This window comes from Myotis brandtii, unplaced genomic scaffold (genome assembly GCF_000412655.1).
Source record: "Myotis brandtii unplaced genomic scaffold, ASM41265v1 scaffold244, whole genome shotgun sequence".
Classification (NCBI taxonomy): Eukaryota; Metazoa; Chordata; class Mammalia; order Chiroptera; family Vespertilionidae; genus Myotis; species Myotis brandtii.
Window position 1 is genome coordinate 4,997,626 of NW_005359225.1, and position 11,036 is coordinate 5,008,661.

At 53.3% G+C, this 11,036-nt stretch overlaps 1 protein-coding gene across 3 annotated transcripts; it reads right to left on the reverse strand.

Annotated features, from left to right (window-relative positions):
* Window positions 1–7,469: 7,469 nt before the first annotated feature.
* ART5 (ADP-ribosyltransferase 5) lies at window positions 7,470–10,954 on the reverse strand. 3 transcript variants are annotated; one of them, XR_001362291.1, is made up of 6 exons: window positions 10,658–10,954; window positions 10,261–10,424; window positions 8,657–9,386; window positions 8,021–8,053; window positions 7,642–7,935; window positions 7,470–7,489 (listed from the first exon to the last, which is right to left on the reverse strand). XR_001362291.1 is itself a non-coding variant. In XM_014540459.1 (5 exons), the coding sequence occupies exons 2-5, from the start codon at window positions 10,318–10,320 to the stop codon at window positions 7,805–7,807; spliced, it is 951 nt and encodes a 316-aa protein (XP_014395945.1). In that variant the 5' UTR covers window positions 10,321–10,424; window positions 10,658–10,954; the 3' UTR covers window positions 7,595–7,804. The 3 variants fall into 3 exon arrangements, 2 of the variants coding, with proteins under 2 accessions (XP_014395945.1, XP_014395944.1); XM_014540459.1 differs by lacking the exon at window positions 7,470–7,489 and having other exon boundaries at window positions 7,595–7,932; XM_014540458.1 differs by lacking the exon at window positions 7,470–7,489 and having other exon boundaries at window positions 7,595–7,935.
* Between the last annotated feature and the right edge of the window lie 82 nt (window positions 10,955–11,036).

Sequence of the window (11,036 nt, forward strand, 5' to 3'; positions counted from 1 at the left end):
GGCCCCCGGACTGAAGGGTCCCGAGTTCAATTCCGGACAAAGGGCACATACCTCAGTTGCAGGCTCAATCCCTAGCCTTGGTCCAGGCACATGCAGAAGGCAACCAATCAATGTTTGTCTCTCCCCCTCCCTTCCATTCTCTCTAAAAGTCAATAGGAAAATATCCTAGGGTGAGGATTAACTAAATAAATAAACAAAGAGATCTTTTTTATTTATTTATTTTTTTTCTATATTTTATTGATTTTTTTACAGAGTGGAAGGAAGAGGGATAGAAAATTAGAAACATCAAAGAGAGAGAAACCTCAATCAGCTGCCTCCTGCACACCCCCTACTGGGGATGTGCCCACAACCAAGGTATATGCCATTGACCGGAATCGAACCTGGGACCCTTCAGTCCGCAGGCCAATGCTCTATCCACTGAGCCAAACCAGTTAGGGCAGAAAGAGATCTCTTTTAAAATGTTGCTATAATTAGTGTCCGTCTCACCCCCTATTCCCACCCTAGAACATAAGGTCCTGGAAGACAGGGACCGTGCTTGTCATGGCTGTACCCTTAGCACCTATGGCACTACTATGTGCTCAACTAATACTAACTGAAAGAATGAAAGCTGGAGCTCAGAAATAGCAAATGTCTATGAGCCAGGGTGTTCCAGGGGCTTCATGGAAGCAGAACGCCTCTGGTTGGGTTCGGGAGCGGGAGGAGAGTGTCTGGGTGGCACTCAGGCTCATCTCCCACCCCTCCCATCCTATCCTTTGTCCCAGCATGCCAGTTTCAACGGGACATTCCAGGGTCTGTTCTGGACCATGTTTGGCATGGAGGAGCGTAGCATGGTAGACACGCCTCAGTTTTGGAGCCTGAATTTGTGGGCCGGGCTCTCTATGGCATCTTTATCATCATCATGGTCATTGTGCTGCTCAACATGCTCATTGCCATGATCACCCAAGTTTTCCTCTCGGCCTCATTTTCCTCATCTGCAAAATGAGGGTCCTAGTAATGCTGTTAGTTTCTCCAGGTACAAGACTAGTGCTCTTTCCACTGTATGGTTGGGAGGAAGGGTGCATTTCAGAAAAGTAGACGGGAACATGAAAAGGGAAAGGGAAGTATATGAATAGGTTAGAGCTAATGGCTGGAGAAATGCCTGGGCAGGAATTGAATGTCAGGCGGATAAAAATAATGGGGAGGAAGAGAGGACAGCAGGACACAGGCAGGGGAAATGGGGGTGATGGACCAGAATGGAGATTAAAATGGGAGAAGATGCCCTGGCCGGTGTGGCTCAGTTGGTTGGGGATCATCCCATGCACCAAAACGTTACCATTCCTGGTCAGGGCACATGCCCAGGTTGCAGGCTCGATCCCCTATAGAGGCTGTGCAGGAGGCAGCTGATCTATGTTCCGCTCTCATAGATGTTTCTCTACCTCTCTCTTCCTCTCTCTCTAAATATCAATAACAATATTATTTTTTTAATCCTCACCAGAGTTTATTTCTTTCCACTGATTTTTCAGAGAGTGGAAGGGAAGGAGGAGGGGGAGAAAGAGAGAGGGAGAGAGTTTGAGAGACATCGATGTGAGAGAGACACATCGATCGGGATCAAACCTGCAACCGAGGCATATGCCCTTGACTGGGAACTGAACCCAAGACACCCTGATCCACAGGCTGATGCTCCAACCATTGAGCAAAGTGGCCAGGGCTCAATCCCAATATATTTTTTTTAATGGAGAGAAGAAAGTGGTTGGCACCTTGAGCAGAAGAGATGTGAGGATGGGGGAAACGAGGCAGACTGAGTGCGCAGGAGGACTGGGTATCAAAGTGGTCCTTTCAGAGCCCCTACCTGCTGGCCCACAGGACGATGCCAATGTGGAATGGAAGTTTGCTCGCTCCGAGCTCTACCTGTCCTGCTTCCAAGAGGACCTGACCCTGCCTGTGCCCTTCAACAGCCTGCTCTCCCGCAAGGCCGTTTTCTACCTCCTCCGGGATGACCTCAGAGCTCTCACTTCCAACCCCAGCACCATCACCCCACCTCCTGCCCCCACTTCCCTAGACCCTGTCCTCTGAACAACCTCTCCCCGCCACCTAAATCTCTCAGGAGAATTTTCTGGTTTGTTTGCTGTTACTGCTCCTGCTGCAAATCCAAGAAGCCACACTATCCCGCAACCCCCACCGTTGTGAGTACCTCCACATCAGGCCTGACTTCACCTGTACTGTCTCTTCCATCCATTTGTCTGCACACCCTGGCTTGTCTGTCTTTGCAGGTGTGTTCCCTGGAAAGCCTGTTCCTAATTCCTGCTCTCACACAGGCCTGTCTTTCCCTCTCCCTGGCTCTGGTCGTTTCCTAAATTTCCAACCCTGTCATCCAGCTTAAACAGAAGTCCATGCCCCTCTCCTCCCCAGCCACCAACACCCTGTGAGCTCCAGACAAATCTTTTTGCCATAAACTGGGCCAAGGCATGGTTGAATGTTTTTTAAAAAAACCCACAAGAAACATGTTAAGAAGCTGAGGTAAAAGTGCCCCACAAACTGGGAATTAGAAGGCTGACAGAGGCCTAAGAGAGGAGGCCAGACCTCCAAGGGGCTCACACACCTCTCCTTATCTGCCCTCCAACTCAGTCTGGCTTGGCATGGGAATCCCTACCTAATGTATTTATTTTTATTTTTATTGATTGCTTTCTTTTAGAGAGAGGGAGAGGAAGGGGAGCAAAAAGGGAGAGAGAGAGAGAGAGAGAGAGACTGGTTATTCCATTTATTCATGCATTCATTGGTTGATTCTTATATGTGCCCTGACTGGGGATTGAACCTGCAACCTTGGCATATCCGGACGACATTCCAACCAACTGAGCTGCCCCATATGCCAGAGGAGCCCCTTCCTAATTTAGACAGTATTACTGCCAGGTCTAGCTATTCCCCTGAGAACATGTTACCTGCGGATCTCTCTAAGCAAGGGCCTCCAGGTCAGCACTACAGGGCAACAGGCCCACTCTGGAGCTCCGAGGTCCCTGGATCCCCAGGTGAGGAAGGCCTTCCTTTATCTGGTTGGTCAATAGTTTGTTCAACAAACATTTACTAAGCACCTGTACTGGAAACAAAGGTATGCATACTGGTGGTCCCTCCAGGTGCTGACAGTCTAGAGTAGCAGAAGGAAACAAACTGTAATTGTACAGGACGCCCACCAGCCTATGATGGAAGGAAGCACAGGGGGCTGTGAGAGCACAGAGGAGAGGGCCCAGCCCCGGCCCCAGAATCACAGAGCTTCCTCGAGACCTGGAAGTCAGGACAGAATCCTGAAGGATAAACAGGAGGTTGGTGGGGCAACATGGAGGAGAGGGAGTTCTAGGCACAGGAAACAGCATGTACAAAAGCTTGGAGAAAACACGACACTTGTGAGAAACTAAATGCCCGAGGTTCCCAGTTCCCACCACATCCTGGCTCCAGGCTCCGCTGCATGGACACCTCGGTCACCCTCCTGGAGCGCTGATCCAAATTCTGGAAGTATCACCCTTTCCCCCTGGCACTTCCTGGGCCTGTCCAGGCTGCCTGATGCATATTTGCAGACAACATGTCAGGGCTGCTTCCACGCGGGGCCGGGGGGGGGGACTCGGCTTCTTCACCTGAAGTCGGATTCAGTTCTCTGGGCCTGTGTCCAGTCCTGGTTGGGCAGAGTCACTGTGTCCTGCAGGGTCCCCCCCAGAGCAGCCAGCTGAAGGTCTCCCCATTCCTCCACTGAGGTCCCACCCTTCTTCCAGCTACCCCACCTCCTGGCCTGCTCTCTGATGACCCGCCCAGCGGTCCCCTCCCACTTATCCTGCATCCTCAGGTTGGCCTCCCAAAGTTCTTATTCTTTATTTTACACAAAGAAAATGCTTTCTATGACCTGTAGCTGAAAGGGCCCATCATTCTCTCTCATACTTCTGCCTGTCCCATCTCTGCGATTCCTTATCTCCTTTTCAAATATTTAATAAAATGCTCTGCTTTTTTATATCCTAAAAGTAAATATGCAAACTATAAAATATTCAGAGAGAGGATAAAACTAGAGAAATAAAAATAATTATTTCCTAAATATTTAGAGGGCCCCTACTCTATGTCCCTCCTCCTGGGAAGGAGGCATTATTACCATCTCCATTTCAAATTTGGAGACGCTCAGGCCTAAAGAGGTTGAGGAAGTTGCCTGAGGCACACAGCTGCTCAGCGCTGGGATTTCAGCCTGTGTTCTTTGAGTCCAGCACTTTGCCTACTCTCTCTACCTCTGCTCTCTCTCTCAAACCTCTGCCCCCTATGGCCTACTTGCCCTCCTGGTACTATGCTGAGGCCTAAAACTGGACCCAGAACCATTCAAATTTGCATGATGATTTCCGTGTTTATATATGAGCAGGTGCCTCCCCAAATCCCCTGCAAAGTTTGGATTAACTCAACTCAGGAAAACCAAGGTTGGGATGGTGGCAGGAGAGAGAGCTCAACTCTGCCCTGCTCAACATTTCTGTCTCTGCCCACTCCCTGCTCCACCTCCCAACCCTCACCCCACCACCCAACTCCTGGCCTCCATCCTTCTACCTTCCAGGACTGCACCAGGATCTAGACGTGTGGCCTTAGGGACAGAAAAGTCTGCACCGACTTGGCCTCCATCCTTCATTGCCTGGGGGAGGGAGCAGTGGCTAGAGAAAGGCTGGCCTGGAGAATCTCCCTCACCCTCCTGTCTTCCCATCCCAGGCCAGCCCTGGGGCAGGGGCAGGGCCTGGGGAGGGAGAGCGTGGATCTATCACCTTTGAGTCATCAAGGCCCTGGTCCAGTGCTACATAGAGACTGCCCGGGGGGAGTTCGAGGTTGGTTGCTCACCTCCGAGCCTTCCCCATTTCTGTTCCTTGCTGGCTGGGATAAATGCACCATACCCAGACTCACATCCCTTATCCATCCTGCAGTCATATGTGGCCCCATCCTACCTGCACTTAGAAGCCACAGCCTGCACAGTGTAGCCCCTTGCACTCAATTACCCTCTGAACCATTTATTTATTCTTTTTTTTTTAAATATATATTTTATTGATTTTTTACAGAGAGGAAGGGAGAAGGATAGAGTTAGAAACATCGATGAGAGAGAAACATCGATCAGCTGCCTCCTGCATACCCCCCACTGGGGATGTGCCTGCAACCAAGGTACATGCCCTTGACTGGAATCAAACCTGGGACCCTTGAGTCTGCAGGCTGACACTCTATCCACTGAGCCAAACCAGTCAGGGCAATATTTTTTTTTTAAAATATAGTTTTATTGATTTCAGAGAGGAAGGGAGAGGGAGAGAGAGATGGAAACATCAATGATGAGAGAGAATCATTGACTGGCTACCTCCTGCATGCCCCCCACTGGGGATCGAGCCCACAACCCCGGCATGTGCCCTTGACCAGAATTGAACCTGGGACCTTTCAGTCCGCAGGCCGACGCTCTATTCACTGGCGAGGGCTATTTATTCTTTTCATTTCATTTATGTGTTCACTTATGCTCACCTATCCCTTAGTCATTTTACTCATATACTTAGTTCATTAGTCATTCACTTATTCATTCACTAGAGGCCCGGTGCACGAAAATTCGTGCACTGGTGGGGGGGGAGGTCCCTCAGCCTGGCCTGCACCTTCTTGCAGTTTGGGACCCCTCGGGGGATGTCTACTTGCCAGCTTAGGCCCACTCCCTGGGGGATCAGGCCTAAGCTGGCAGTCAAACATCCCTCTGGCAGCCCAGGAGCTCTTAGGGGATGTCTGACTAACGGCTTAGGCCCACTCCTCACAGGGACATCCTTAGAGCTGCCACGGATCCCGGATCCCGCTGCCACCACTGCTGCGCTGGCCAGCAATGAGCTGGCTTCTGGCCAAGCAGTCCTCCCTCTGTGAAGTGCACTGACCACCAGGGAGCAGCTCCAGCATTGAGTGTCTTCCATGGTGGTCAGTACACATCATAGTAACTGCCGTTAGGGTCAATTTGCATATTATCCTTTTATTATATAGGATTCAATCAACATTCATAGCCATGCCCCCTTTGCCCCAGGCCCTGTCTTGGAGGGAGGGGGACCGGAGAGCAGGGACACATAGGAAGCTTTCAGTCTGGTGAGGAAGATAAATCGTCTTATTAGGCAGAAGGTGCTTCGCTAAGAGAGACACAAACTGCAGTGGGACCCAAAGGAGAGAAGGAGCCTACCATTTGAGAGGCTCACAGGAAGGAAGAGGGACAGCATACCAGAAGTTGAGAAAGAGGAGGTGGAATCTGAACTCGACCCTGAGGATGGCTACGCGTGGACAGGTGTAGATGGGGAAGAGAGCTGACAGGGCAGATGCACAAATCTCTACCTGTTAAACACTTTCCCACCCTTAGGTCTCTTGATCCCATCACTGGACCACAGACTTTCCTTCTTTGTATCTTTTAAACTCACCACCACCTAGCCCCGCTCATATTCATCTGCCCCAGACTCCACCTACCTTACTAGACCCCCTTCAGAGAGAAAGGGTGAGGGAGAGAGGAATAGAAACATCAATCTCATTTCTCCCCTAGGAGCCCCAAGCATGATGTCCCCTGGGGTTCTGTGGAGGGTAGAAGTGGTACAAGGCAGGTTCATCTTCTGAGGGACTTCCCATCAATACTCCCCCCGCCCCATCCTCCCACAGATCTGGGCCACAGACTGACAGGCTGACCAAGACTGTCTCTTGACTGCAAAGTGAGGTAGCTGGTGTGCAGTGGACTCTGGCACTGTCAGCGTGCAAACTGCTTCCAAAACCTGGGGCCTCCCATCCCTAAGATCCCAGAGCTGACAGTGCCAGGGATTGCGGGGACCCAGGTATTTTCAGAAACTGGGCTTCAAAATGCTGGAGGAGGTGGGTCTCCAGCACCTGGAAAGTCTGGTCCCTGCCCACCACCCCTGCCTCTCCCCCCCCTCCCCCAGCTCATGTGCTGGTGCATAAGCAGCAAGAGTCAGAGAGGGCTGGGGACCTGCCCAGAAGGAAGATCTGGGAACCAAGGAGGGTTCTTGCTGCAGTGGGAGGGAGGCTCCTGTGGCTGACTAAGGCAGCTACATGCTGAGGGTGGGGGTCATCTTGTAGGAGCTGCACTGCTTTCCTCACCTCAATAAGGTTTCTGTTCAGGATGTCAGATACCTCCAGGGTGTGTGAGAATCGCTGTCTCTTCATGTTTTATGACCCCTTCCCTCCCCCAAAACAGACCCTTGTGGGAGCAGGGCAGAGAGAAATGGCTTGCTCTGGGGCCTCAAGTACCTTGGGCTTAGGATCCTACCTTGAGTTCCTTCAGCTCTTTAGTGCAAAGAGTTCTGGACTGCGAGGCAGGGGGCCTGGTTTCAACACTAACTCCTGACCTTGAGCAAGTCGCTTTCCTCCTTGGCTTTGCCTTCCTCGTCTGACGAATGAGCCGAGGAATCCATCTGTCCCCTTCCTGCCTTCAGGATGTTGAGAGGAACCTCGGGCTGTTAAAGCTTCTGGGTGTGACAGGGGTCTGCACAGGGGACCATGTCTAATAGAGAGAAAGAAGTCATTCTTTTAAGTCCCTCCGTCCTGCAAGGTCAGAGCAGGGCAGATGGTCCAGTCTCATGGAATAAACTGATCATGAGATTCGATGTCACCACACTCCAACACTGTTTAATCAAGAGGTCATCACAGCACTACCTTTACTTGTCCCAGGGAGTCTCCACCCTTCCATGGCCTCAGATTCCCCCACATCGTGGTTGGGGAGATGGCTTCTAGGGCTGGGTCTGAAACCATGTTCTTGCTTCTGGAGGCTGCTCGAAGGCCCCCTTCTTCATATGAAGGTCAACAGTTCGCAGGACTTCTAAGTGGTAGCCATTGAACTTTCAAGGGCCCAGCTCCCGAGAGCTGGAACCCTATGGGGGCCAAGTGTAGGGTCTTCCAGGAGAGCAGAGAGAAGGCCCTGTTGGACAGTGGGTCTGGTTGCCCCCCCTGCTGGAGAGAGAAGAAAAGAAGGTGAGGGGCCAGTAGGGCCGGGAGGAGTCAAAGCAGCGGAGGGAGGGGAAGGAGGGCAACTCACTTGGTATAGACATACAGCCCCGCCTCTTCTCCCCTGGAATAGACAGCTTGGTGAGCCTTCATGTAGACAGACCCTCACACCCCAAACACCCCTTCCCGCCAGGCTCTGACACTGGCCGTTCCCATTCTCAGTCCATCTTTCCCTTCCCCTAAATGCAAACTTCTGGCTTCCTTTCCTCCTCCTTACCCCAGGAAATCTTCCCAGATAGCCTATCCATCCCTGCTCCCTGCCTAGCCCCAGTCACTGCTCCACTCTGTCCCTGCCTCCCCACTTGGGAATAGCACAGATGTATCCTGTGGACCCGTTAAGCCCAGGGCCTCCTGAGATCCAAAGCAGCATTCCTGTCACTTCCCTCTCCTTGATGATCCCCTGGACTGGGCTCTTTTGCTCTATTAGACTCTATAGCACATGGAACCTTTTGAGCACATTTACAGAATCATTTGAGACTATGCACAGATCTGGAAAACACTGACAGGACCTTCTAAGAGCTGGTAGGACCTAAGTCACGGAGAACCGTAACTGCAGCAGACTTCTACCTTAACCAACTAGATCTCCTGAAGGTCCTGGGGATCGATAGGGACATCTTGGCTTATTTCACCCTCTTTGCTAGTCCTGCTTCCCTCATGCACAGCTCACCACCCAGATAGGCGCAGTTAAAGTGGCTGCAGGTCTTATTTTGGCTCCAGAGAGTCACTAGGCTCCGGGCTCCATCTTGGGAGAACCTGGTAACCAAGAAGACTTCGTGGGGAGGGATCAGCACCTCGCGCTCCTTGGGAAAAACAGACAGGGCCTCGATGGGGGCCCCAAAACAAGTCCTTAGGGAGAAGAAGGTGGCATTACCAAACCTGAGGGCCACTGCCTCATCCAGGGAGCTGGAGGCAAACTGGCCCAAGCGGATAGAGTCCCCCAACCTCTTGGGTTCAAAGCGAAGGGTGCCTACACCTCGGAACACCACCTGCCCGGGTCCCCTGCTGCAGCCCTTGCTCCCCTGTAGCAACTGCAGGGCCCGGGTCAGGTAGAAATGCAGGGCCTTGAAGGGGAAGTGCCTCATGTAGTACTCCCGGGAGACACCGCCTGTCTGCACCGCCTGGTTCAGCTCCCAGTACAGGTTGTTAGATGAGTTGGTGTAGACCATGATGGCGATTCCATGCTGGGATTTGAAGCCAGGGGGCAGTGTGAGCCCTCGCTGCTTCCGCTCCCAGGCCTCCTGGGCTGCCTCCCAGGATTCCCGCAGCAGCGCATGGCGGGCCATCTCCTCCTTCAGCAGAAGGGCTGCCTTCTCCTCCATCTCCTCTGCGCAGCCCACATAGGCATCATCGAAGGTGTCTGGAGCCAGGCCCAGGAGCAGGATGGGAACAGCCTGGGCCTAATGTGGTAAGGAAGAGAGGAGCCACACAGGAAAGGGTATAAATTCAGCGCATTGGACAGGGACCTGGTGGCAGATCAGTTCGGAGACACAAAATCTCATTTTTCATGCCCAAATATCTGGTGTATACAATTTGGCAAGAGCCCAAGGGCTTAAATAACACAGGCACTGGAGTCAGAGATGGGTTCATCACCTACTAGCCGTGGGATCTTGGCCAGTCTCTTAACTCTTCTGGGCTTCAGGTTCTCCACCTATAAATGCATACTTCCAACCCCATTGGGCTATCATGAGGCTACAACCTAAAAGGGGCCATCTTGTCATTAAAGAGGTCCCCACACTCAGAGGGAAGGGGGGCTAGCTGGCTTCCAAGCGCTGTTCTGGCTCTAAGACTCAGTGTGCAGATGATGCACAGATGTGCCACTGTGTCCCAATTGCCTGACCCCGCCCCCTCCTCAGACTCTCCCATGCAGTGCTCAGCCACCACACCAAATCCCTGTCAGCTCTGAGACTCCGAGTGTTCTCCCGCGGTCACCCCCAGACCTGGGGAGGGGTGGGGAGGAGCCCTGGTCCCGGGGTGGCCCAACCCACTTTGCTAGACTGAGCCTGAGACGGGGAAATTAGGGGTGAGGACGTTAGAGGCCGTTCCTAGGGAGGGATGAGTATGCGGGAAGGAGGATCACAGGAGGACCAGTGGGTGAAGATGGGGGTTCTGGTAGAGGCAATGGGAACTGGGGGCTCCCTGCAGGGAGGAAGGCTGCAGAGAGGAAGAGGATTAAGAGGACCGGGGTCTTAGAGAACAGCCCCTGGGAGAGATTTTTGAGGAGTTCGCCCCCCAGCTCTTTCCTTTGTGGCCGGGGATGGTTCCCCCAGTTACCTGCCAGAAGGCGTGAAGGCCCAGGCAGCTGAGGGTCAGCAGCAGAGCAGCCTGCATCATCTCTGGGGCAGACAGGAGAGCGAGGTCCGGAGGCGGGTGGGATCAGCGGCAGCGGTGGAGCCTTGGCTTCAGCGGGCTGGAGGAGGAGACCCACACCTTTTCTTCTGTGGAGTAAAGAAGGTCCAGGACGCGGGGTCCAGGCCTGGGCGGGGCCCAGGGAGTGGGCAGGGCTTGGGGATTACTGTCTCCGCCCCCCCGACCAGCACAGCCCCAAGTCTCGGCTCCTCCGACTCCCGGATGCCCCTACACTCCGTGCCTCTGCCTAAATAACTTTTTGCCCTGGTCCAGGTGATTTGACTCCACCTGGCGAGGGGCGGGGCAGGGACCTGGCACCCACCTGGAGGTCAAGGAGGCCGAGAGCGCGGCAAGGTGTGGTCAGGCCAGCGGGTGCCGGTTGGTCGGTGTCTGGACGGGCCGGGCGGGTCCCGGGAACCCAGCGGACCCGCTGAGTCCCACAGCTAACTATAGCCCCCGGGCAGTAACCCAACACCTCTCTTGCCCAACGACAGACGCTGTGGCCGAGGGAGCAGGAGGGGTGAGGAAGGGGCTGAACGGCTGACTCCCCTCCCCAAACTGCGAGTTCTTTCTCCAGGACCCTCTTCAGCTCCAAGCAATTCCAGGGCTGGGGGAGGGAGCTGGTGAGACTTGGCCGCTCCCTCCGGGGTGCCTAACCAGGTAACCAGACCCTTAGGCCCGGGAACCCAACGAGGGCAGCC